General features: G+C 41.9%; 2 protein-coding genes across 6 annotated transcripts in view; one reads left to right on the top strand and one right to left on the bottom strand.

The window, feature by feature from the left end:
* Window positions 1–18,223, bottom strand: part of CSPP1 (centrosome and spindle pole associated protein 1) — a 1,290,317-nt gene extending 1,272,094 nt beyond the window's left edge. For 4 of the 5 annotated variants that reach the window (XM_085605499.1, XM_085605497.1, XM_085605498.1 and 1 more), the window contains exon 1: window positions 18,116–18,223. The gene's annotated coding sequence lies outside the window, so the exon portion shown is untranslated. Of the gene's footprint in view, window positions 1–18,023 lie in introns of all 5 variants that reach the window. The other variant, XM_085605494.1, reaches the window with a different exon arrangement.
* Window positions 18,224–18,460: 237 nt separating this feature from the next.
* Window positions 18,461–24,547, top strand: part of COPS5 (COP9 signalosome subunit 5) — a 302,319-nt gene continuing 296,232 nt past the window's right edge. Inside the window, exon 1 of the mRNA XM_085605500.1 lies at window positions 18,461–19,065. Within this exon, the coding sequence (XP_085461626.1) occupies window positions 18,911–19,065 (155 nt within the window). The 5' untranslated portion in view covers window positions 18,461–18,910. The remainder of the gene's footprint in view (window positions 19,066–24,547) is intronic.

The following is a 24,547-nucleotide window of genomic DNA, read 5'->3' on the forward strand; positions in this document are numbered from 1 at the left end:
AATGAAAGTACTCATTATTGATGAGGTAAGCATGGTATCAAACTTAATGCTTGCCTTTGTGCATTTAAGAATGCAGCAAATTCTAAAGACAGACTATGACGTCTTATTTGGAGGAAAACACGTCATAGTTTTTGGGGATCTTCTGCAGCTCACTCCAGTTAAAGGACAACCAGTATTCCATACACTTACAGATGAAGACACGAAAAAGTAGTTAGGAAGTATAGGTAATGTGAATATTTGGACATACTTTGAGTATAAAGAACTCATTACCAATATGAGGCAAGCCAATGATGAGGATTATGCAAGTATTCTCAAAGATATCAGAATTGGACTACTCACAGAACATGGCAGAAAAGCTTTACAGAGTCGATTGCTATGTAATGTGTTTCCAACAGAACAAATAGTTCCAGAGAAAATATACAAGAAAATTGCTGAAAAAAATACTGTAATCTGTTTAATGCCAACACTACATGAATGCTCTATATTCAATCAAGAACTTTTGAAATTGGAAAATGAAGAGATTATAAAACTGGAAGCTGTGGATAAAATACAGCATGAAGGAATAACTATTATATTGACAAGCAAATTGACAAGTAAATTGGATTCTCTAGAGAAAAACATATCGAAAACAGCTGGTTTGGAAAAGAATCTTTATGTATGTATGAACTGTCGAGTAATTTTAAGACGCAATTTGGATGTAGAAAAGGTTTAGTGAACGGAGCTATGGGTAAAGTTGTGGGTTTTGTAAAGTACCAGAAAAAAGATGGAATTCAAATTTTATTTTTAAAAATTCATCAGATTGAAGAGGTTAAAGACATTTGTCGTTGTTCAGTTCGTTTCTTGCTTGTGAAAGACTTATATGTACGTAGGAAGCAGTTTCCGTTTTCTCTAGCATATGCTGTAACTATTCACAAATCTCAAGGATTAACTGTAGATAGTGCTTTTGTAAACATTGGATCTAGTGTATTTAAAGAAGGTATGGCATATGTTGCTTTGTCACGCGTGAAAAAAATATCTGGTTTATTCATGATAGACTTTGATGACTCAAAAGTTAGTGCTGATGCAAACTGTGTAAAGGAGTAGAATAGATTAAGAAGAAGCTATGCTCCTCATTTAGGTCAGTATCCTGTGTTTTAAAAACGTGTTTGTCGGAAAAGGAGATTTGAGAATATCTGTAATGAGGATGTACAGAAGAGAAAACAAAAAGAGAGTGATGTGACTGCAACCAAAAAGAAGGACAGTGTTGAAGAGGTTGTTGGTTGTCATTTTGAAAATAGCTCTGGTGTCAACTGCTACGCAAATGTAGTGCTGAATGTTGTATTTTATCTTGAAATTTTGCAAGAGCAGATAATACTAAATCATGGAAAAAGATTCTGTTCTCTGCTGAGTCTCCTTTATGAGAAGCTGAGTAATGATAAAATTAAAATAGAAAGTGCTTCTGATGTTAGAAATCTTTTAGATGTATGTTCAGGATGTACACAGTTTACTCAAAATGTCCAGCAAGATGCACAGGAATTCTTAATGTATATGCTTATGGTACTGGAAGATGAAGGGGTAGAAATAGAAAACATATTTGGTGTCTCATATAAATGGGAACATTGTTGTGAAAACTGTATGAACACATGCAGCAGTAATGTTGATTCTGAAAGGTTTATATATTTAACATTACCAGAGAGTAAATCAGTGACATTTAGTAAATTAGTTAAAGATGCTAATCACAATATGGAATGTTCTCAATGTAAATCAGACATGTTATCAACGTTATTTTTTAAGAAATATGGACAGTATGTAATTTTAATGATGCAACGTTGTAGAGCAGATGGAACTAAATTGGAAACTTTACTAAAGAAGTTTGTAGGAAATCAATTATCAATATCAGGTAAAACTTTTGTTGCAGTTGCAATAATTTTTCATGATGGACCTTCTATAACTTCTGGTCATTACACAGTTTATCTTAAATGTGAAAAAGGATGGACACTGTGTAATGATTCTCAATTGATTTTCAAGCAACTTTTGCCTTATGATTTACCAAATTGTTACTTAATTTTTCTAAAACCAAAATTTTAGATACAAATTCCAGCATCTGAAGAAACCATTATTTCAATTTTATAGGATTAACATTGGATATTTCACTTAAAAAGGATTTTAAAATTACCATTTGGCCTCATGGAAAGGTAAAGGTAACAATTGTGGACTTCTTTGACAGATATTATTTTGGTGTACGTGCTTAAGCAGCAAGATTTACAGACGTTATTTATTGCAAATAGTTATTGTTCTTAGAGGGTATTTTTAATATATTTGTGACATTTCTATCATGGTCTGTTTTAGTGAGGATACATTCAGGGCTTTTTTAAACAATCTTTCAGATTGTTTTTTTTTTTGCCCTCTGTTAAATGATGAATGCAATTGATTTCACAATTTGCAGTGAAATTCAATACATTCTGAAAACAGCAAAAAAAAGGCCAAAAAATTGCTTTGTTAAATATGAAAAAACATGTACTGTTTAAGAAAATGTATTGTTGAATATTAATACTTTTTTTCTTATCTTGAAAGAAAATTTAGGAAATGTAATCCATTTTACTTGCAATTAAAAAAACCCATTTATTTCTAATTAATTTATTTTGTTAGTCAGGTAAGTTTTAAATATCTGTATTTCTCACACCTTCCCTTTCATGCTCCCTTTTCTTCACCTCTCCTCACTTTGCTTTTCTCATTCCTCTTCCCTCTCTCTTCTAGCTTAACTACTCTTTCGTAACTCCCTTACTCCTTCTCTACTACTCCCCTAGGTTTACTGCCTCCATCACTACTTTTTCAACCATGTTTGTCAACCTGTCTCCATATGTCTCAGTCATTCTAACTGCCTTACTCCTTCTCAGTTCCTTGCTCTCACTCTCTGTTTCTGTCTCTCTCGCTATGTCTGTCTTACCCTTAATTTCCTTAACATCTCTGGGGCAGTTTTACAAGGCCCCTGCGCCCACACTACATTACTTTTCTTGATGTACTGGTGGCGCAGGGGGCTCCTGCATATTTACAAGGAGAGGAAAAGCCACCCTGCATGACTTTTCCTCTCCTCATAAATAGAGCCACTTCACACGCAGCACTGTGCGTTGAAGAGGTATTATGTGGGTGTTGTTGTTTGTGTTCCCACGCAACACTCATAGAACTACACACTTCTTCTGATTTACGAAAAATCATAAGTCTGAAGTTGTGTGTGAATGCTACGCCACCCTAGAGGTGGCGTAGTGTGGCACAATAAGGAGAAATGTTTTCATTTCTCTTCATTTTTTCCTCCTTCAGTGCGTGCTGCATGCTACAGCATGCATTGAAAGAGGAAAAAGCCTCTTGTGATTGTTTTTGTGCAGGAAGGTGTCCTTTCCTGCACAAGAACAATCTCCCCACCAAGCAGGCATCCTTGTACCATGGTGTAAGGGAGCTTGCGTCGGCGCATGGCTGCAGTTTGTACGCCTGCGCAGGGGAAGCATAGAGATGCGACAAATTCTTGAAACTAACGCAGCATGGCACAGCAAAATTACTTGCTGCGCCGTGGTGCGTTAGTTTGTTATAAATCTGCCCCTCTGTTTCTACCACTCTTCCTCTCTCCATCACTCATTTTCCATCTATGTTAATTTTTTAACCTTCTCTGTCGTTCTCCTTCCCTCACGTTCTGTAACTGTCACTATCCTTTACTCATAGTCACGCCTATTGTCCTACTTCACTTCCTCCTGGCTGTATCTCACACCCCTTCTCCTTTTTGCATTCTTTCCTTCAATCTCCCTCACTCTGCTTTGCTCATTGACATCGTGACTCCCTTTCTGTCACTCCAGTTTCCTAAATCCCCCCATCTCCTCACTCTCCATTTCTCACTTTCCCTTACCACCTTTTCTAATCCTCATGCCCGTAAAAAAAAAAAAAAAATTAAAAATCAAATTTAAGTGTTTTGATGGTGGTTGGCTCTAAAACGACCCGTTATCTTTTTGGAGAGTTTTAGGGTACTGAACATTACTTTGGATTTGATGTTAGTTTGAAAAGTTAAACACTCTTGCTCTTTGGATTAGAAATATTGGGGCAGATTTACAAGCCCCTTGAGCCATGTTGAAAGTGACGCAAAAGTAGCGCAAGGGGCTTGTAAATCTGCCCCATTGTGTGCTGAAGTTCTGACCTCTCTGGTCACACCAGTATTTCATGATCTGTTGCTATGCTAGCAGGTAGAAGTCATGTTAGAAGTAGGAATCATTTGGAAAGGGTTGACATTTGCAAGCAATAGAAATGTGTTTCAAATTAAAACAAAGGTGGAGAACATAGAAAGGGGGCAGGGTAGAGACTTCCTGACCCCCTAGTCTTTGTCAGGGAGTCCCTGAAGGATCACAAAGGGTGAGAAAAACGATTAATTTAAAAAAAAAAAAAAAAAAAAAAAATAGTTTTTAAAAACAAGTTTTTGTGTTTAGATTTTAGGTGGCTCTAAAAAGAGCCCTTGTGTTAATGTAGGGACAGAGGAACAGAAAAACTAAAAAATGAAAAAAACTATGGCCGGGTGCATGAGTGCTGCTCTATCTTCCTCGCACTGAGATCAATACTGGTTTCACCAAGAGAAATAAGAGCATGACAGTCAATGCACCGTGTATACAGCCTCCGAAAAGCAGGGCGTATATCCAGAGGTAAAGAAGTAGGTGAAGGCGCCACCGCAGATGAAGTGCTCGGCTGAGCTGCTGCGGATGTGCTCGGCTGAGCTGTTGGAGAGTTTTCACTAGCAGCTCGAGCAAAAGCCACACGATGTACTCCTTCAACGTGCCTTAACATCGTGTGAATACTAAAAGAGTATTTCTTATTAGCATTTCCACGTGATAAGGTCCGTTTACAAATAATGCAGGTGACTTTGGGAGCATTTACGTTCTTCTGCCCCTCAGGAAAAGTGAAAAACTGCCATATGAAAGACTCTTTCTGCTTCCTCTGCCTCTGTGGCACAAGAGTCTCCTGATCACTACTAGAAGATGGCTGCTGCTCTGCCATTGTATCACAAAAACAGATCAGCTCCTTCTCCCAGGGAATCAGAAGTAATAATGAGGGGAGTGGGTGTGGTATTGGAAGAATCTGGAACTGAAAGTACTATGAACCAATGAAAAGTGTGGTTTCCTAATCACATGACTTGCCTGGGTGTGTTATTGGCAGAATCTGAAAGTGAAAGTACTATGAACCAATGAAAAGTGTTCTTTCTTAATTACATGACTTGCCGTGCGCGCACGGCGCATGCGCGGAGCACAAGCGCATGCACGGAGCACAAGCGCATGCGTGGAGCACGTGCGCGTACGCGAACGTGACACACGCGCATGCGCGAACTTAGTGCGCGTAGCACGTGCGCATGCGCGAAGGAACCACGCATGCGCAAACTTAGCGCGCGTAGTACGCGCGCATCTGCGAACGTAGCGAGCGGAGCACGCACGACGTACGCATGCGCACATAGTGCGCGCTCCGAGCGCGTAAGAAGCACGCGCGCATGTGCGAATTCCGCGAACGTAGCACGCGGAGCACGCACGACGTACGCATGCATACGTGGAGAACCTACGCATGCGTACGTAGTGCGCGCACCAAGCGCGTACGAAGCACGCGCGCATGCGCAAATGTAGCGCACGGTGAGCGCACGAATGCGTACGTGGAGAACGTACGTACGCGCACAGCAACAAGCGCGTACGATGACGTAGCAATCACCGTGCGCGCACCGAGCGCGCACGGTAAAAATCCTTTAAAAAAAATAATAAAGAAAGAATTAAAGTGTTTAGAAGTTAATAGAAGATATTAACTATGCTGTTCAAATTTATCCAAATTTTTTTTTTTTAAAAGCTGAGCCATTCCAAATTAAAGGTTACAGGTAATGTATAACTATATACATAGGTAACTTTTTGTAAAAGAAATATATAAAAAATATAATAAAACATTCATAAATTAGCATTAAAAAAACCTTTGAAATTCACTGAAAAAACCATAGGTTTCACACACGTTATAGTTAGGAATTAGCATTTAAAAAACCTTGCAAATTCACTGAAAAAACCATAGGTTTCACACACGTTATAGTTAGCTGGAAATTTCACTCGTACAAAACCATTGAAATTCCACCGTTATAGTTAGTTCAGCTAATTATAACTCCCGCGACCGCAATCCACTGCTGATGACGTCACATATTACATCACTCATGACATGGTCAGTGACATCACTGATGACATCTCAAATGACATCACTGATGACGTCATCCATGTGATAAATTAGTGCATCTTCTCACACCCTAATATAACCTTTGATACACCGACTCAAAATTACAGACGGCCATTTTGACAACCATAGATGCTCCAATGCCAATAACTACTCACACACTCATTGACTTTTAGGTCTATATACATGTTCACTCACTCACCTCTACAGTCACTCATACCTAGTCATTCTGTGCATTTATACCCCTATATAGACACTCACACACCGCCAATCATCCATTGAGATACTGACACATCTAGTCAGTCATGCAAATAATTAATCACAGTTAAATTTATTCACCTATACAGTTAAAAACACTCAAGTTCACTTACTCATAAAAATACTAACAAATTCTGTGTCTTCATGCAGAAAAAACAAACAGCACATGACACAGATATCCTTGCACTATGGCGCATACTGCCACTCCCAAAATCACACACTCTCACATATAGGTAGTTATATACTCTTACACACATATACACTGCGTTTCACATATGTAGTTACTGACACATGTACAACTGAGATATACAGTCAATCACTAACACCCCCATACATACACTCACCCAACCATACAGTGCATCACAGATGCACTCTTAAAATCATGCACCCACTGAATCACCCACTCACACATCTAGTCACAGAGTCACACACACCCTACCCACACTAACACTCAGGCACCCATACAGATACTCAGACAATCAATCAATAACCCATACAGACACTCATATAGCTATTCACAAAACCATGCAGCCACTTATACACCAACACAAGACATTCACACAGTTTAGTCACTAGTCTGCAGTAAGATACATTTAATGACTCACTTATAGAATCAGTTACGCACCTAGAAAATCATCCATTCACACACTTGTACACCCACCTATTTTTCAACAGGCCTTTCCCTATATATATTAAACATATTAAAACTGTTCAGAAACACATACTCACATGGATGACGTCATCAGTGATGTCATCAGTGATGTCATTTGAGATGTCATCAGTGATTTCATCAGTGATGTCACTGACCATGTCATGAGTGATGTAATATGTGACATCATCAGCAGTGGATTGCGGTCGTGCGAGTTATAGTTAGCTGAACTAACTATAACGGTGGAATTTCAATGGTTTTGTACGAGTGAAATTTCCAGCTAACTATAACGTGTGTGAAACCTATGGTTTTTTCAGTGAATATATATATAATCAATATCACCGTTATTCAAATGCCAATTAAAAAAAGTTTAAGAAACAAAAGCAAAGAACTCAAGGAACACCAGCAAAAAGGAAAGACCCATCTGTATACAGAAGGTTTGTTGGTGTCTCTTTTTTGAAAATGAATCTTGCCCAAATAGGTGACCTCACTCAGTAAAGTCAGTGCATTTAAACCAAAAAATGAAACTTTTCACTTCCTACTTGGATGCAAATCTGGTATTTGCCTGGCATGGAAGGGTCAACAGTTGAGGAAACTCCAAGAAATAATGTTATGAAAAATAACATGGGAAAAGAAAAATATAAACACAGAATCAGGGGTTCCATGTCCAAACGCAGTTCAGCAAGAGGTGAAAAGCCTAAATGATGTCAAGGAAGTGTGTGTTTCCCCATACACTGGATACTAGAACAGGCAAAGAGCTTGGACCAGGCAGTGTGGAAAATGACAAGCTTGTTTATCATCGCAGAATCAAACAAATCAAGGTCACAACGATAAGGGGGAAATGGTGCCAATGCCATGTTCAGACAAAAACCACTATATGTGAAACAGAAAAGGCAGAGCTTGTCACAAGTTTGAAGACTTTAGCTGTGAACGAAAGGGTCCAGTCTCTGCTCATGTAAACTAAAACCTAGAAATTTATGAGACCAAACCAAAGTTACCCAAAAAATCAAGAAGAGCTAGCAAAACGCAGGGACAAGGCATAGGATGCCAGTACAGCTCCAACAGGATTAAGCATTAGCAAAGCCAATAGGGCTAGCCTACACAAGATATATTGGCTTTAGTAATGCATTTTTGCCATGTTGTACAAGAGCACAGCTGGTGTGCATTGTATAGTAAGGTATGTCATTGTATGGTATGGTATGGCTTGTCATTGAATGGTAATGGAGAGAGGTGTCAAAAGCCACAGGAACAGAGGGTGGGGTGCAAAGGGACACGGATGGAAAGTGGGAGTGAGGAAACAGGTAAAGGCAACAAGGAAGGAGGTAGAGAGGCAACACGAAGGAATATCTTGTCTGAAATACAACAAAAATAACAAAAGTGAGCAAAATGTAAGTGACGGGTACACTCCATATAATATGGCCCGGTATTGTGCAGTATGGTATGGTCTGTCATTGGATAGTATAGTATGGTATTTTGGTAGGTCATAGCCTGTCATTGTATGGTATGGCTTGTCATTGTATGTTAAAGTATGACCTCTTCGTTGTACAGAATGGTATAGTTTGGCCAGTCATTATAGAGTATAGTATGGACTATCATTGACCAGTATGATTTGGCCTGTCATGGTATGGTATGGCCTGTCATGGTATTGTATAGTGTAGGAAAGTGCCCTTTCTTTGCATGGTTACCCCCCATTTTTGCCTGACATCTGATGCAACCCGACTTAATGTGCCCTGGGTCCCTGACAATCAGCTTCCCAGGGCCTGTGTTCTTCCCCAAAATTGTACCTTTGTATCCACAAATTGGCACATCCTTGGCCACAGGCAAGCCCTTTGTTAAAGGTACCATGGGTATCAAGCGCACTGTGGCCAAAGGCGGCCTCCGAGGGCTGCCGCACCTATTGTGCCACCCTTAGAGGCCATGCACCTTAACCCACACGCTCTACCACAAGGAGGCTGCGTGTTTGGGTGCAGAGAAAAGTGAAGAGTCGATATAGCATGGACCCCTGCGTGCCATGCCTGCAATCCACTGCCTATGGCCTAGATAAGTCACCCCTCTAGCAGGGTGCACTAGTCCTACGGTGAGGGTACAGAGGCATGAGCCCTGTACCCTTACAGTGTCTAAGATCATTCACAGACATTGTAAGTGTAGTAAAGCCATAAAGAATAGATGGTCTGGGAGTTGGTCACTACGAACTCCACAGCTCCATAATGGCTTTACTTAAAACTGGGAAGTTTGGAAGCAAACTTCTCAGAACATTAAACCCACACTGATGCCAGTGTGTGAGTTAATGTAAATTGCACTCAGAGGGCGAAGATAGCCAGCCCTGGTGTGGTTCCTGAATGGCTGCCCGCCATCGCATGAGTTACAACGCATGCGATTACAACGTGGTCGTTACAACAACCGCGTTGTTACATCGCAGTACATTACTACGCAAGTCATTACATTGACTTGCTGTAGGGGGCGCGCTAACCTAAGGAATAGTATAATTTACTATTCCAACACCTTCCCTACTGTTGTGCACACTGGAGTTGGAATAGTAAATTATACTATTCGTAAGTCCAGCACGCCCCCTACAGCAAGTCATGTAACGACTTGCTATGTAATGTACTGCAATGTAACAACGCGGTCGTTGTAACGACCGTGTTGTAAACGCATGCAATGTAAGGTGCTATATTCCTTTCTGGACCCCTTGGTAGAGGGCCTCCGCTCTATGGGTCGAAAAAACAAAGCCCATCCTGGGCAGAAGTGTTATGCCACCTCCCCCAGGATGGACTGCGCCCACTAAAGGGGAAGCTTCAAAGGCCTGCCGCCTTTGGACGCTGTCCCTGCCTTTTTCTGCCCCCAGCAACTGGCTCCTACCGGTTCTGAGCCCCACTTGGGCAGGAGAATCGGTGGGAAATCCAAGTTAGGAAGACAGGTGTGCCCATTGTTGCCAATCCCACCCCTCAGGTGAGGGAAGCAAGGTGAAGCACACATCTCAGCCCCCTCCATCTTGAAGATAAGGGGACTCAGTCAATTGGGAAGAGGTTCATGTCCCCTCTTTTGGGATTGTAGCATAATAGGGGGTGTACCCAATCCAAGAAAGGGACCCATTAGTCTCAATCTACACACCCCGCGACCCTGAACATTGCCTCCTCAGATTCGAGGAAGAAAGAGGGACCGAAGAGCCGTGCTGAAGCAGGAAGAAAAAGAGGTCTCCAACTGACTTGGCCCCAGCCCTACCGGCCGGTTCCAACCAAGACTTGCCTACAGCGAAGAAACTGGCATGTCATGCAGCAGCAGACCCCCAGAGACCGGAGGACCTGCCTTGCACTCAACTAACAGACTGTCTCCCGTGAGCACCGGATTTGCTCAAACCAAAGACTAACCGTCAGAGTCCGGACTCCGCGATTCTGCACCACTCTGCACCCAGCAGCCACGGCCTGAGGTCGAGTTGCCCCATACCCCAAAGAGGTTTCCCCGGCGAAACTAAGTTGGGATCAGGTGACCCCTGATCTCCCACAAGCTTCGAAACTAAACATGCAGCCTTTACTTGAAGGGTCCCCCCGAACGCGATCAAAGGTGGTAAGACAACTGCTTCCTTGACTGAAGAGGTCCAGGAAGTCCGACCGCGTCAGTGCGACTAACACCAAATGCGACTGATCACAGCCTAAGGTATACGACGCCTAAGACACCTCAGCCCTCGACGCCTTCCCAGCCTTGGGTGGCCCAATCTACGGTGTCCAAGCATCCTCCCAGATCACCAGTCGCCTTCTTATGCATTGGTCACCTCCAAGAAGTCCTCCCAACCGAGCCTGAAACTTTCCGAAACCGACGATCTCCACAGAGAAGCCCAGGGACCGCGAGGTCTGCTTTACCTCCTGCACCTGGCCACCTTGAGGCTACTGGAGGTGCAGTTCTTGTGCCAGTCGTTGGCCCCTGCAGTGCCAACCGCAACCTCAGGAGCTTTGCTCCCACACTCAAGTAGCCTGCTTGCCAGCAGCCCCCAATCAAACGCCCCTCTTAGCCCGCTGGCTAACGTTGGGCCCCTGCACTGTGCACCCAGCCACCCCAGTGCCACTGGTGGCGTAACTATAGTATCTGCTTGAACTTTGGGGAAACTTGATCCTAACCTCAAAACCTCAACCTCGTAAGTCCAATACTTATCTCTGAGTTTGATAACCATTTTTCCTCCCACAGGAACTCATAGTATGAGATATGGGTTCTAGAAAGAACTGCTGATGTATGGGGAAAAGTGATCACTATTGTAACGTAATCGGATAGTAATCAAAGAGTATTTACTGTGTAATGCCAAGTATTCTGAAAAGTGATATCAACCTGTAACTGTTACAATTACAGGAACTGCATTTCCTTGAGCAGTCGTGCATTTGAAAGTACTTATTACCAACCTGTACAAAGTCCTGCTTGGTTCTAGAAATAAACTATAAGAATACCTTTTTTATACTTATCTAATTGGCCTGGATTCTGTCTCCGAGTGTGTGACATCCGCCTTGATTGAGTTAATACAATAAATGCTTAACACGCCCTCCTGATAAGTCTAACTGCTCGACCACTCTACCACAAATAGAGCTGTGATCATCTAATTTAGCCTCTGCTATACCACTGGGGACCCCCTGGACTCTGTGCACACTATACCTTACTTTGGTATAGTATATGCAGAGCCAGCTTCCTACATATAGTCTGTCACTGTATATAGTATGGTCGTCATTGCATAGTATGGTATGTCCTGGTAAATATGGTAATGGAAAGAGGGGTCAAAAGTCACAGGGACAGAGGGTGTGGGTGGGAAGGCACATGGAGGCTCAGTGGAAGGGAAGGAGTGGGTTAAACGCAACATGGACGGATGGAGAGAGAGAACAACAACGAAGCAATACTATGTCTGCAAAACAACTAAAACAACAAAAGTCAGAAAATGTAAGTCACGCGTTCTCCAAATATAAACTTTCTCAACTATGATCTAGCGTGTTTGAAGCAGTAACAAAAACGGAGATACAGAGGGGGGGGTGTTTAAAAGCCACAGCGATGGAGGGGTTTAAAGGCAATCCGAAGCCAACATTTACAAAAGACAATGACGCAAGCCAATGAAAAATATGGGCGAAGAGAGGGCAGAGCGTCAAGTCCATACCTGAATATAGCATGCCTCGCAGAGCAGTGCATGCGCTGCCCAGGGTCAACCTAAAAATGTAAGTGACATGCATACTCCGAAAACAAACTTTCTCAACAATGGTGTAGCGTGTTTGAAGTAGTAACAAAGGCAGAGATGAGTGAACTGGATCAAAAGCAACAAGGACGGAGGGTGGGAAGGAGAGAGGGAAAGGCAACATGGACAGAGGGAAAGAGTGTGGGAGGGAGTTTGCAAAGCCAAAACGGATAGACATGCCTGTCATAAAACAATAACAACATTCAGAAAAATATCATGAAGACGCACAGTGACAACGAAAACAGCCCTTTTGTCTTGTGCCCCGGATGTACAAACACACAAGAAGGAAATAAAACCAGCATGCGCTAGTCATAAAAAGTATGGAAATAAGAAATAAGCGATGATTAAGCCAACCAATTGTAAGCAATGGATGGGCTCTAAGCCACCTTTAAGCTAACAAAATGTCTTGCAAACGACAGCACATGCGCTGTCTCAGGCGAAACCTAAAAAGAGAAGAATAAAAGAAAAACAAAGCAAATAAAGAACAGGCCAACTACCCATTCAAAAAGCATAGGGCCGGGGAGCATGGGGGTGTTGATATCCTGTTGAATCGCACGCCTCAACATTCAAAGAGTATATGGAAGAAAAAGGTGCCTGGAGGAACCGAGCATTGAGGGAAAACAAAAAGCATAGAGGAATTGAAAAAAGGGCCAGATGAAAGTGTAGTTGAATGAAAAGCAGCAAGTTAAGAGAAAGAAAAAGGCCGCAGAGAATCTGTACAGTAAAGTGTGAGACAAGAGTTCTGAAGGAAAGATGAGCAAGACTGAATAGGGTTCAATTTTAAGAGTCAATATCAGCCACCACTAGCAGATTTTAAAGTACATGTCGCGTAGAAATCAAATACATTTAGAATACAAATTACTGAACTGCTCTGTGCACTACTGCTCACTCTATCGAAGAGCGTACTATAGACTGACAACACTGAAGCATATGCTTAACCTGTCCACATTATGGATGTCAATACATCTACATATGACATTTAAATATGTTTATTCCCTTCGCTATTTTATCTAGGACGCTTTTAACTCACAGCACCCTCATGCCGCCTCAGTGAATAAATGCTTGCTTCTTTTATTAGTGTCCGGTGCTCATGGTGGGAGCGATAGAAACTGAGAGGTTAGTTTCTCACATGAGCCGAGAGCGACATGTTTCCCACGGCCATCACCCCTCTGGTGTCGACTTAATAAAATTAAACCCATGTGTTACTATGGGTTTCAGGCAGCAAGGTGGTGGTTAGGGTTTGTGAAAGGTCGATTCAGTACGCAAAGCACGCAAAGCACAAACACGATTGCGCAACTGTGCCAACCTCTGCAATGACTGAAAGAAGCCACGAGTAACGAAGCACCTCTTCTCTAGGGCACTTGGTTGAGAAGGGAAAGCTACACAAGTGGGTGATGGGAGGAGAGTGGAGGCTGTAAGGAGCTGTATGCTCGGTCGGTCACTCGAAGAGTCCGTCCGTTGCCAGGCAACCAGGATACAACAAGGCGCTGCCGGCGCCCGACACCAAAGACAGACAAGCCCACTGAACGGGACAAAAGCAACTCCATGCAGACCCGGGAGCCTGAACACCGCGCGCGACTCCCGCTGGGCCCTGTGCAAGAATGTGCTATGCGAGTGTAGTCTACTATTAGAGAGCAAGCATGCTTTCAACGCGGTGTATGTGGCTTTTCAAAACAAAAAAACACGGGGAAAGCCTGGAGAGTAAACGAGTGCCCCACATGGCATATATTGATACGGATTAACAAGTGACAGACACCACTGAGATCTCAAGGCGAGATATAAATTCTGAAACGAAACCTTGGAATGAAGATGCCACACATCATAGGAGACTGCCTGGCAACCGTTCTTAAGAGGGTCAAGTTAGTTCAGGTGCAACAGGAACCATCGCAATATAAGAAACAGCTGGAAACTAAACAGCGCACAGTATTGCAGCTGAGAGATAGATTAACTAAAGTGAGATTTATCTGCTGTCTCAATGCCTTCTTGTATACGGATGCCACTATCCAACTTTCGTTGTTATTGAAATAGATGCTAGTTCGAAAATCTTCACTGAGTTGCTAAATACAAAATAAATGTGGTTCCACAAAAGTAAGAGACACTTTCTAATTAAAAAAGTAGTTCAATAAGCAACGAGCTTGGGAACTTTCAATAACAACATAGCGCGATCTTAGGTAACAGTCATTAAAAACAATAAAAGCATCAGAATATGTCCCATCTATTCATTTGTTTGGCTCGTCCAAACATTCGGTCTTAGTGTTGAAGTAAAAAGCAGTGCCAACAATTGCGCAATGGTCCAAAATATTAACGAAATTGAGGCAGAAAGAAAAGTTTTAACTATTTTCTGAACTTCAGCAGATACCATTTACTCTACAAATTGGCTAGCAGATTGGTCCACGGTGCGGGTACATAAGTCAAACCATTCCTTCAAAACAAACAGGTTGCATCTACTGATCTTGACACTTTCGCAGACTGACCACCCTGAAGATTTCTCTTCCGAAGAATGGAATACCTGATGCTGCACTTATTCGGACAATAATTTGCATATCACATAATTGTTAAGTCTAACTTTTGTACCCAGTGTTTAAAGTCAAAGGTTCTCCATAATGTAATAGGAAAACTAAATCCCATGATGCTTGATAATGTCTATTATTACAGTCAATAGCAGGACTTTCACAACACCGAGAATAATTTTAATTTAATAGAACAGGCAGCCAAATGTGACCGAGCATGTAGAAATCAAAATAATAAACAAATCTCACACGTACGAATGTGTGCTGTGGAGTAGCATGAAAAATAAAAGTCAAACTTGACACTGGCATCCACAAATGTTCCCCTGATCAGAAAAATGACGACGCAAGAGCATTTTCCCCATAGGAAGGCAACCTTTGATGGACAGATTATTTTAATGGAAAAACAAGCTGGATCTGTACGGCAATCATCAATAAATATGCTCTGAATCAGAAAACACATTCAACTTTTAGTACAGAGTTCTAGCAACAACCGCTCCTCCACTTTCTTTCCTGAATTATGCAAACAAGCTTTACCTAAGAGAACCCACTTTGTTTCAAATTGCAAAAGTCACAGAATTCCTCGGCCATGTTGCTCCAGCATCTTAAACGCTGGGATCACACTACGCCAGCATCTTGACCCTGCTCTGGAATACAATCTCTCTCAAAATGAGATTTAGGCAGTACGTTTAGTCCAAAAAGCATTCCAGCGAATTGAGCCATCAGTATTTGCCCGAGAAAGTCTGAGTGCTATGATGCCACAGCAATAGCAGGTGTATTCTCTATACATGTTACATAACAGAAAATACGTGTAAAATATAGTAACTACTGATTTCTGCTCCAGGGCTGTGACTTCTATTTAAAGTGTATGTGTGTAAAACAGTTGCACCAGCAAAAACCAATGGGGAAAAGTCCCTTCTCCTGCATTCTGAGGCATCATTGTTAGGTACCAAAAAGGAAAACAGTGATGAATTGCCTGTATGTGATTAAAAGGCGAGTCAATTGAAGGGGTAGCGAAACTGAGCTTAGAATTGTCAGTATGGGGAACAGACAGGCATAATTAACAAGACAGACTGTTCTCTTTTTTGATAATCTTTGCAAACACTTTACTAACCACATTATATTTATGTATGTGGGATCCATCTGTACGCTGTCACCATCTCCCCCTTTTTTGGAGTCAGAACAATCATGTAATCAGGCTTCATTTACAAAACAAATATAAGTGCAGAGTTGAGTAGAAGACTGAACGCCACAGATTCAATCGTAGTCTCTCTTTTTTGGCACAAATATGGAGTTCAATTTATGTAATCAAAGATGTACTTATTTATGTGTGTTAATAGAAAGCCTGCCTTTTGTCCTAACAAAAACTCAGCTTGGAGCATTTATACTCGAGCAGATAAAATGATGACAGTTGAGTTCTATGCCCCTATGTACGATTATCATATGTCAACTGCCAAAGGATCTTAACTTTGATGTACAAAATGCATGAGCTGATGCGTAAAAATTATGGATGCCATTTATTTTGTGGCTTCAAAGCAGCACTGCATTACTGTTAATTTCATCAGTGCCATTATAGAAGATGGCAACCATAAAGGTATCAGACTGGCCCTGCCCCAAAAGGCGTAGTCCAGTCTAGAATTAAATAATGACGCCTCTGCAGATACACAAAGACTAAACGTGTCTGTGCCATCCTTGACTTCACCACAGAGGTGTACTTGAGTTTCAAGGCAGAACAAGCAAGCAAGCAATCTACCCCATCCTATAGAAGATAATTCAACATACAACACTAAAATGTAGTGTAATCAACTTCTTATCTGACCAAGCCAACCTTTTTGTGCCTTCTGACAAGCAGACCATAATTATTAATTTGACATATACTACTGGAGCAGGTGTCAAACAACTAGTAGACAGTTACAGTATGTAAAGGTGAGTTTCTTATGTGTAACCATAGCCAACAAGTGGCCTTTTGGCGCCACTTAGTGGACCTAAAAGCTGAGATGCTTGGATTTATGATAACTGTTCTTTTGGTAAACTTAATCCGATAAAAGGTTATTTGGGTCTCGGAACTGTAGACGTAAAGTTAATGCGTTCACTTTGATCGGGAGGTAGTTCCAGGCCTGGGTCTCCAGTAAAGAGAATATGATGTCTCCTGGTATTTCCTTTTGAAACTTGTCAAAACAGTAATATAGATTGCCGGGTCATTTGTACATAATAGCTCAAATAGTAATGAGAAGAATGTTGTTGTTATGCACCTCCATTATACTCATGTTATCGACCTCAAATGGATGGAAGGCTATGCGAACCCGCAGGAATTTGAACTTATGAGCATGAGGTCAAACACTGCCTGTTGCAGTCCGCCGAGTCACCAGACATAGCTCGTGAGTAACATGGCCCCACTTGTTTTGCTGTAGAAACACTGTCGCCACCACGTTCTCCCAATGCTGCAGTTTCTGCAACAAGTTATGCTGGAGAATGGCATACGGAATTGAAATAACTTTTTTGGATAGCACCCAGGCTCGTATGACCTGGACCCTTTGAGGAGGGAAGGGAATAAAATTAACTCTTTACTAGGTGCTCATTGTGAGGATATGGAAGGTTTTCCAACAATCATAATCTCTGTTTTGCATGTTGTTAAGTTCACCTCATCCAAGCTTAATTTGCTAATAGCCAGTTGACAATACAGCAAACCTTACATTCCTTTATTTCTTTACCAGCAACAAAAGTGTCTGGTCAGTTTAAAGAAGCCAGTCCACGCCTCCAATACAGGAAAGAACAATGCGTTGAGACATAGTGCGTGAAGGTGTGTACTTCACCCACCCACAACAAACCGTAGATGTGTTACTGCCTCATTGAACATAGCCAGAGAGAAAAAGGGAAGCAAATATTCACAACTGTATAGAGAACAGAGCACATACACCACGGTACATGTACACAAGAAATATAACAAGACAGAACGCTGCGAAGAATTAGCACACTAAGTAGGTTCTGGTATTTCTACTGCATGTTAGTGAGCCATGATCAGTTGTGACCCATGGAGATGAACATACAGAAGCCCAAATTTAGAGGTCTAGCACACCACCTCAACAGACTTAAGTGCAGACGTAGGCTGTAGCACCTCATTTCTCTTGGAGTGCACTGCTAGCCGGACGGTTAATAACCCTCACTGTTGCAGTCTGCACAGTCCTCTCTATTAGTTCAAATAACAGACCTTTGAACCAGGCCGCTTGCTGCTGCGCTCCCAGTCCTGTCTCTCAGGTCAGCTCAGCTAACCATCCTTCGCTGCGCCACAGTTGCACCTACCCGCGCTGTACCTGCTCCTGTGCCGCCCTGCACAGCCGCCTCCGCTGGCCTCTCTCACTGCCAATGGCAACCAGCACCAGCGAGACCAACGCCTGCAGCCGGTATCCAGTAGAATCACTTGGCAACTGTGGGCGACAGCGCCCTCTGCACCCCGGAGGAGTCACTGCGGCTTCCACATCTGGGAAGGCAGGCTTTGCACAGCTGCGAGAGCTCTTTTTCACCTAAAATTCGGTAGCGGGCGAATTGTATTTTCTGTTTTTATTTTCAAACATTCAAAGCAGTGTCTTCCTGTGCTTCGCAATTGGTACAGGGCTCATATAATGAGTTTCATAGTCTAGAAGGTCCGAGTTGCACTGCTTGCAAATGAAACTTTTCTACCTAATATGGCCGCGGCCTGGGTACGTAGCAAACTGCTGTGATTGGTCTAGTTGTGACAAATGTCCAATGCGAGTCACAGTCGACCATTCCATGCCCTGAGGAGTGGGGGTAAATTACTTTACCCCTTCTTCGGGTTTTGGTCTACTTACCCAGCGCGAGCCTTTCAGCTTGGCTTCATCGGTCAGTAATATGTTGTGTGGAGAGAGAGAGACTGCAGTGCGCTCGTGCTGACAGCTGTGTGGGAGCTAGGCCAAGGACTTTACTCTCTCCACCCTCAGCGTGGTTTCTCCGGGAGGAGGCGGGCGATCTGTTGACAGCAGCGGAAAAAGATGGCGGCTTGTGGGACCTAGAGTTCAGTGGCTCTCCGTTTCTCCCAGCACTTTGCAATATTCTCTGTTCTTCTTGCCACGTGGAGCTATGGCTGCAGCCGGCAGTAGCAGTGGGAGCAGTGTGGCCCAAAAGACATGGGAAATGGCGAACAACATGCAGGAGGCGCAGAGCATCGACGAGATCTACAAGTACGACAAGAAGCAGCAGCAGGAGATCTTGGCAGCCAAGCCCTGGACTAAGGAGTGAGTATGGGCTCAAGCTCTCAAGCTGGAGGGTGGTATTATGAGAGCATGCCGGCATGAGAATGCGAAAGTGGCGGCTTCTCAGATGCTGTTCACTGGGTGTGCGTTTAACTTTTAGAAAGCAGGGTCATAGCTCTGTCCCATCGCCCCATCCCAATTAATCAACCCGCACTAGCTTGGTTTTTAGAAAAAGTAAAGTCATAGGTTTTTATAATTAAAAAATGCAATCATTCTTTTATTGTATAGTGACATGTTCTTACATGCAAATAGTTGTAGTTCTTTTGTGTCGCTAGTAGAGGCAGCTCACGTGAGTTTATTTTTGTTTTCTTTTACCGCAGTCACTCTCTCTGTCGAGATATATAGTCTATATATTTAAACTAAAACACGAGTTTGTTAGAAAAAAAAATCAATAATCATTGATATTCTCCAGTTATAGTTTAGTTAGTAAAGTATAACTTGCGCCTCACCCTCCATACACTGCGTATGACGCACATATCACTCATGGTGTTAAATTTTTTACTTGTTGAACTTATCCAATGTTTGTGGTAGTGTGCGATAGGCCTTGTGGACTGGAAGTAATTCAAGCTTCACCCTTGCCCAATTTTCTATCACCTGTCAAGTGATAATGCACATACCCTTTTGCCACATGCAAGACACAGCATATCACTAAACTCTTACCACATTTGGCAGGTGTCACCCTCTTTTTACTGGTATCACCCGTCTAACAAATAGAAGAGCTCTATTCACTTTATTGGAGCCATCCACTTTGTAAACCTTGAATACCCTCCAAGAAAGCATTAGTTCTCTATTATGCCTTATAAGATCACCCTTTTAAACACCTCACATGATGTTCAATTTTGACTCAAAAGGCTGTCTTTATTTATTTGCAGAATTTTATGTAGCATGAACATGACCCTACAGGGTGTCCGAGCGCTGTACGTGTGGCAGTCAGGGCATACATAAAACACAAGAGGGAGAGAGAAGGGTGCAAAAACCACAAATAAATGCAGATACAGTATTTCAAAACAACTTGGAAGCTCGTGATCTTAATGAATCTAAAAGTAAAAGATTAGGCTGAATGACTGAGGGTGACTAGTGAAGGGATCTATTCATCAAAATCATTTTTACTACCTCTTTGAAGAAGGTAGACAGGGGTGTGGAATTTAATCAAATATCGACATATCAATGAGGCAGGTTGCTTCATAAATCTTGTTGTCCTGTAACAAAATCCACTTGTCTCTTTGCTGCCATGAAGTGCGGCAACACATTATGGCAGCAATCTCATTATATAAGAGCTCTGATATAGCCTCTCTGATTATGCTAGGGTGCATACCATAGTATTGTTTAAATACTTGCAATCCGCATATGTTGCCACATTTCCATAGATCTACATGCTGGGGCTGAAGGTAGTGGTAAGCAATAGTTCCATGGTTAGAATGCCCTTTTGAGTCTGTGCAAACATACTAACCTGCACGTTTTAAGGGTTTTCAACAACACTTTTCTAATCTTTTCCCATACTGAGAAAGTTGGAAATTTACTGCTGACAATGGCAGACATAAACCTTCTTCCAGAGTTGGGGGGGAAAAATTGGTTGTAGGGAAAGTGAACTTCCAAACACTCAGATATTCGTATATGAGCAAATCTACACATGCATATTTGCTCTGGCTAAAATGCAGATCCCAAATGCTTTCTATTAGTACTATTTCTTGTCTTACTTCTGTAAATATCATGGGAATTCACGAAAGCTGTATAGCTGCACTTAATGCAAGGATATATACCAGGAGCCCCTAATTTGGGCCCCTAATTTGGTCTGGCGTTGGCCATGACCTTGTGCATTTATCAAAATTCTGTCTCTCTCTATCGGCTGGCTTTACTATGAGTGGCAACATTATGATCTTTCACAAGGAGCATATCGGCACACAAAATAATTTTGTTCAGTGCCAGTAACTACTGTGGCAGTGTGCACTTTTTGAGACCAAAAATAATTTCTGCTTTTGCCAATGTTTGTTATAATGGTGAGAGCCCGGCAGCTCCCACACCAATAAAGTTTTACAAAAACAATGCCAAAACAATTCACACATTGACAAAACTAAAATGCTGACCACCACTTTCAGACCTACTTGCATTTTTTATTTTCGTTTCCCATAATCTTATTGAAACTGGTTACACTGATTTTCCATTATGAATATTTTTGGGAAATACTAGCATGCATCAACACATGCTACCGAATGATGCTGCAAAGAAATGGTACCTGAAATTTTACAGTAGTTTAGCAAAATGGTTTTTTTCCCCCTACTTTCATTTTTTAATTACCATTTTACTTTGATAGCAAAGAATCATCAATCTTGCTTTCAAGCGTCTGCAAATATTTGTATGAAATCAGAGAGCATTCTGGGAACATTATACATAGCCGCATATTGCTAAACTTTGAAAACGTGTGAACACATTTTAAAACTGGAACCACTGTCAGTAGTGCAATAAGAGCTTACATTTACTTAGTGTGCTCACCCTAATATTAAGGCTTTCAATTCATGAACCATAAATACAAGTTTGAACAGCATTAACATATGGACACAGATATTACCTTAACTGCAGACAGTGCCCTTCCCTGATCCATAATAAGGTATTGCAAACTGACAGCCAAAGGGTTTGTGCTGCAGGTTGTTGGGCCTACTTGTCCCAAGGACAAAATAAACATGAATACTTGTTGCCCTTGACCCCAAACAATATGTCTTGGGCCTCGGGCTATAGGAATTCCACACCCCTGAGGTAGAGGAAGGGTTTGTCCTGATTTCAGGCAGTAGTGAGTTCCATAGTCTAGGGGCTAGACCAGAGAAGGAGCGGTTGTACGTCCTCTTCTTTTTTAACTTGTCATCAGCAGTAGGAAGTTTGAGCTTCTTAAGGAGCAGCTGCTTCCAGGAAGTTCAAGTTTTGTGTCCAGGTAGACAGGTGTGTTATGGTGAAGGGCCTTGTGTGTGATGTAAGCTATCTTTATCGTGATTCTTGCTTCAAACGGGAGCCCTTTTAGATGGTTGAGATCAAGTGTGATGTGGCTGAATCTTTAAAACTTAGCTGCCAGGCTCATGTGGTTGAAGTAGATGTCAGTGGAGCCAGCTATACTTTGAGTAAACCAGCAAGAGTAGCGCTCCCTTAATCCAGACTGGAGATAACCAGGGATTGGACTGCTAACTGAAAGTCAGCCGGGGGCAAAAAAGGTTTGATTTTCCTTAGTATATTTAGATGGTAGTTAGCTCCCCTAGTAGTGGCACTAATATGATCTTGCATATTCAGGTGTTTGTCTAACGTTTTACCTAGTGATCTAGTGGAATCTATTTAAGTGTGGGACATAGTTGAAATCAGTGAGTTACTTGAGTCATTCTTCTATAGGGGAAGAGTGATTCTGAGGTGTGATCAGGAGGAATTACATTTTGAGGGTGTTGAGCATGAGGTGATTGCAGGTAAGCCATTGTTGGGTTTTCTGTAGGGTGCAGTTGAGCAGTTTGATGTCATCAAAGGAAGTCATTTTCAAATCTAGTTGTGTGTCATCAGTGTTCATGTGATCATGTTAGAGAGGTTCAAAGATCAGTAAGAGGTTCCATGATCAAGCTGAATAAGGTGGGAGAGAGTGTGGATCCTTGGGGAACTCCAAACATAACTGAAGTAGTGTCAGCTATGGTTTAATTGACCTGGATTCTTTGTGTTCTGTTATGAAGTAAAGAAGCAAACTATTTTAGGACTGCACCAGATAGCCCATCATATTCGCAAGCAGGTCAATCATACTAACATGTTTGACCGTGTTGAAAGCTGAAGAGAGGTCAAGTAATATAGGGTTCAAGTTGGTCTAACATTCTCAGGGCATCATCAACAATGTGTGTTAGAGCCGTTTCAATGCTATAACCCGTTCTGAAGCCAGATTGATGCGGATCAAAAAGTTGAAAATATTCAATGTGTTTGCAAAGTTGCATGTGTACATATTTCTTTAAAAGCTTTGCTAGAGTTGAGTTGTTGGTGATAGGGCAGTAGTTGTTGAGGTCAGGAAAGTCTGCATTAGTTTTTTCTTTTTTTGGAACGGGGTGACCTGTCCTAGCTTTAAAGAATCGGGAGAGATTCATTGACAGTCGTGGTCCAAAGAGGGAGTATGGAAGGACTGAATTGTTTGATGAGCTAGGCAGGCAGGGGATCCTTGAAGTGGTTGGAGGGTTTGATTGTAGTTAATAGTGTGAGTAAAGCGTCTTCATACAGGATTTTGAAGTCCCTTGAATTCGCATTGTTTTTAGTAGTGTAGACAAAAAGGGGTTGGACATGTGAGGCGCAAAGCAGGTCTGATTCAATCCTTTGTTTTTTCAATGAAATAGGCGGAGAATTCCTCACGGCTTGGCAAGGAACAAATGTTTACCAGGTGTTAATTAGTTTTGCTTGTTACTTGTTGATTGATAATTCCATTTAGTTGTTTGGGTCAGTTTTTGGCATTGTCTAATTACTTCCTGGAGTATTCTTCCTTGGATCATCTGATGTGTTTGTTGTAATCTCTTCTTGTTGACCACAAGTGCCTGAGGTGTGTGTGATGGAAGGAGAGGTTTTCCAAGAGTCTTAATTTGAGTCATTCCTCATTAAGGTTACTGTTGAACCAGGTTTTGGTGTGTCGGATCTGTATTATTTTTAACTGCTTCAGGGCAATCGTATCAAGTATATCTGTCATAGATTTTATTAAATATTGCATAAGATCATTCACATTCATCATGTTTATTGCAGGTTGTAAGAAGTTGTTACTGCTAGTAGACGTTAGTCAGAAAGATTAATATTCCTCAACTCTCTGGACCAGTGTTTGGGTTTAAATGGTTGGCCCTTCTTTGTCATCATCTTCTCCAGGATGAGGAAGGAGATTGTCGTGGTCCGACCAGTCACATGGGATATGTCTTCCAGTTGGATAGTATCGAATTTCAGTAAGGTGTCATTAGAAGCATTCCAATGTATGTTGAAGTCCCCAAGAAAAATGTTTGGTGTGCTGATTTGAATTAGCGGAAATGGTCTCAATTATTTGTTCAGTGAAAGGTAGCTTATTTCCCGGGGGCTGGTAAATCGTGTGAACTTTGCAAACTATCTACTCCCCACCCCACATGCAGGACTATCTGGAGAAATTCCTTGCTGACATTCGCCAAGAGAGTGGCTCCCTGAAATCGGTCTTTAAGACTCTCCTCGCTGAACTATGTAAAGACATCACTGCAGTGTAAGACCGAGTGGATGACCGAGACATGGCCTCGAAAAAATCATAAAAATTTTACTAGACCTGCAGGTCTAGTGACTTAAATAATCTACTCAACCTATTTGTAACGCGCTTGAACTGTAAACTGGTTTCAAATGATGTGATCGTGGGCAAATAATTTTATTTATTGAGCCGCCATTTTCTTCATCATCACATATGGGAGCACTTTCAAATGTGTGCTGTACAAAAAACTCTTTATGTTTGATTTAATAGACTAAA

Source organism: Triturus cristatus, chromosome 5_1 (assembly GCF_964204655.1).
Source record: "Triturus cristatus chromosome 5_1, aTriCri1.1, whole genome shotgun sequence".
Classification (NCBI taxonomy): Eukaryota; Metazoa; Chordata; class Amphibia; order Caudata; family Salamandridae; genus Triturus; species Triturus cristatus.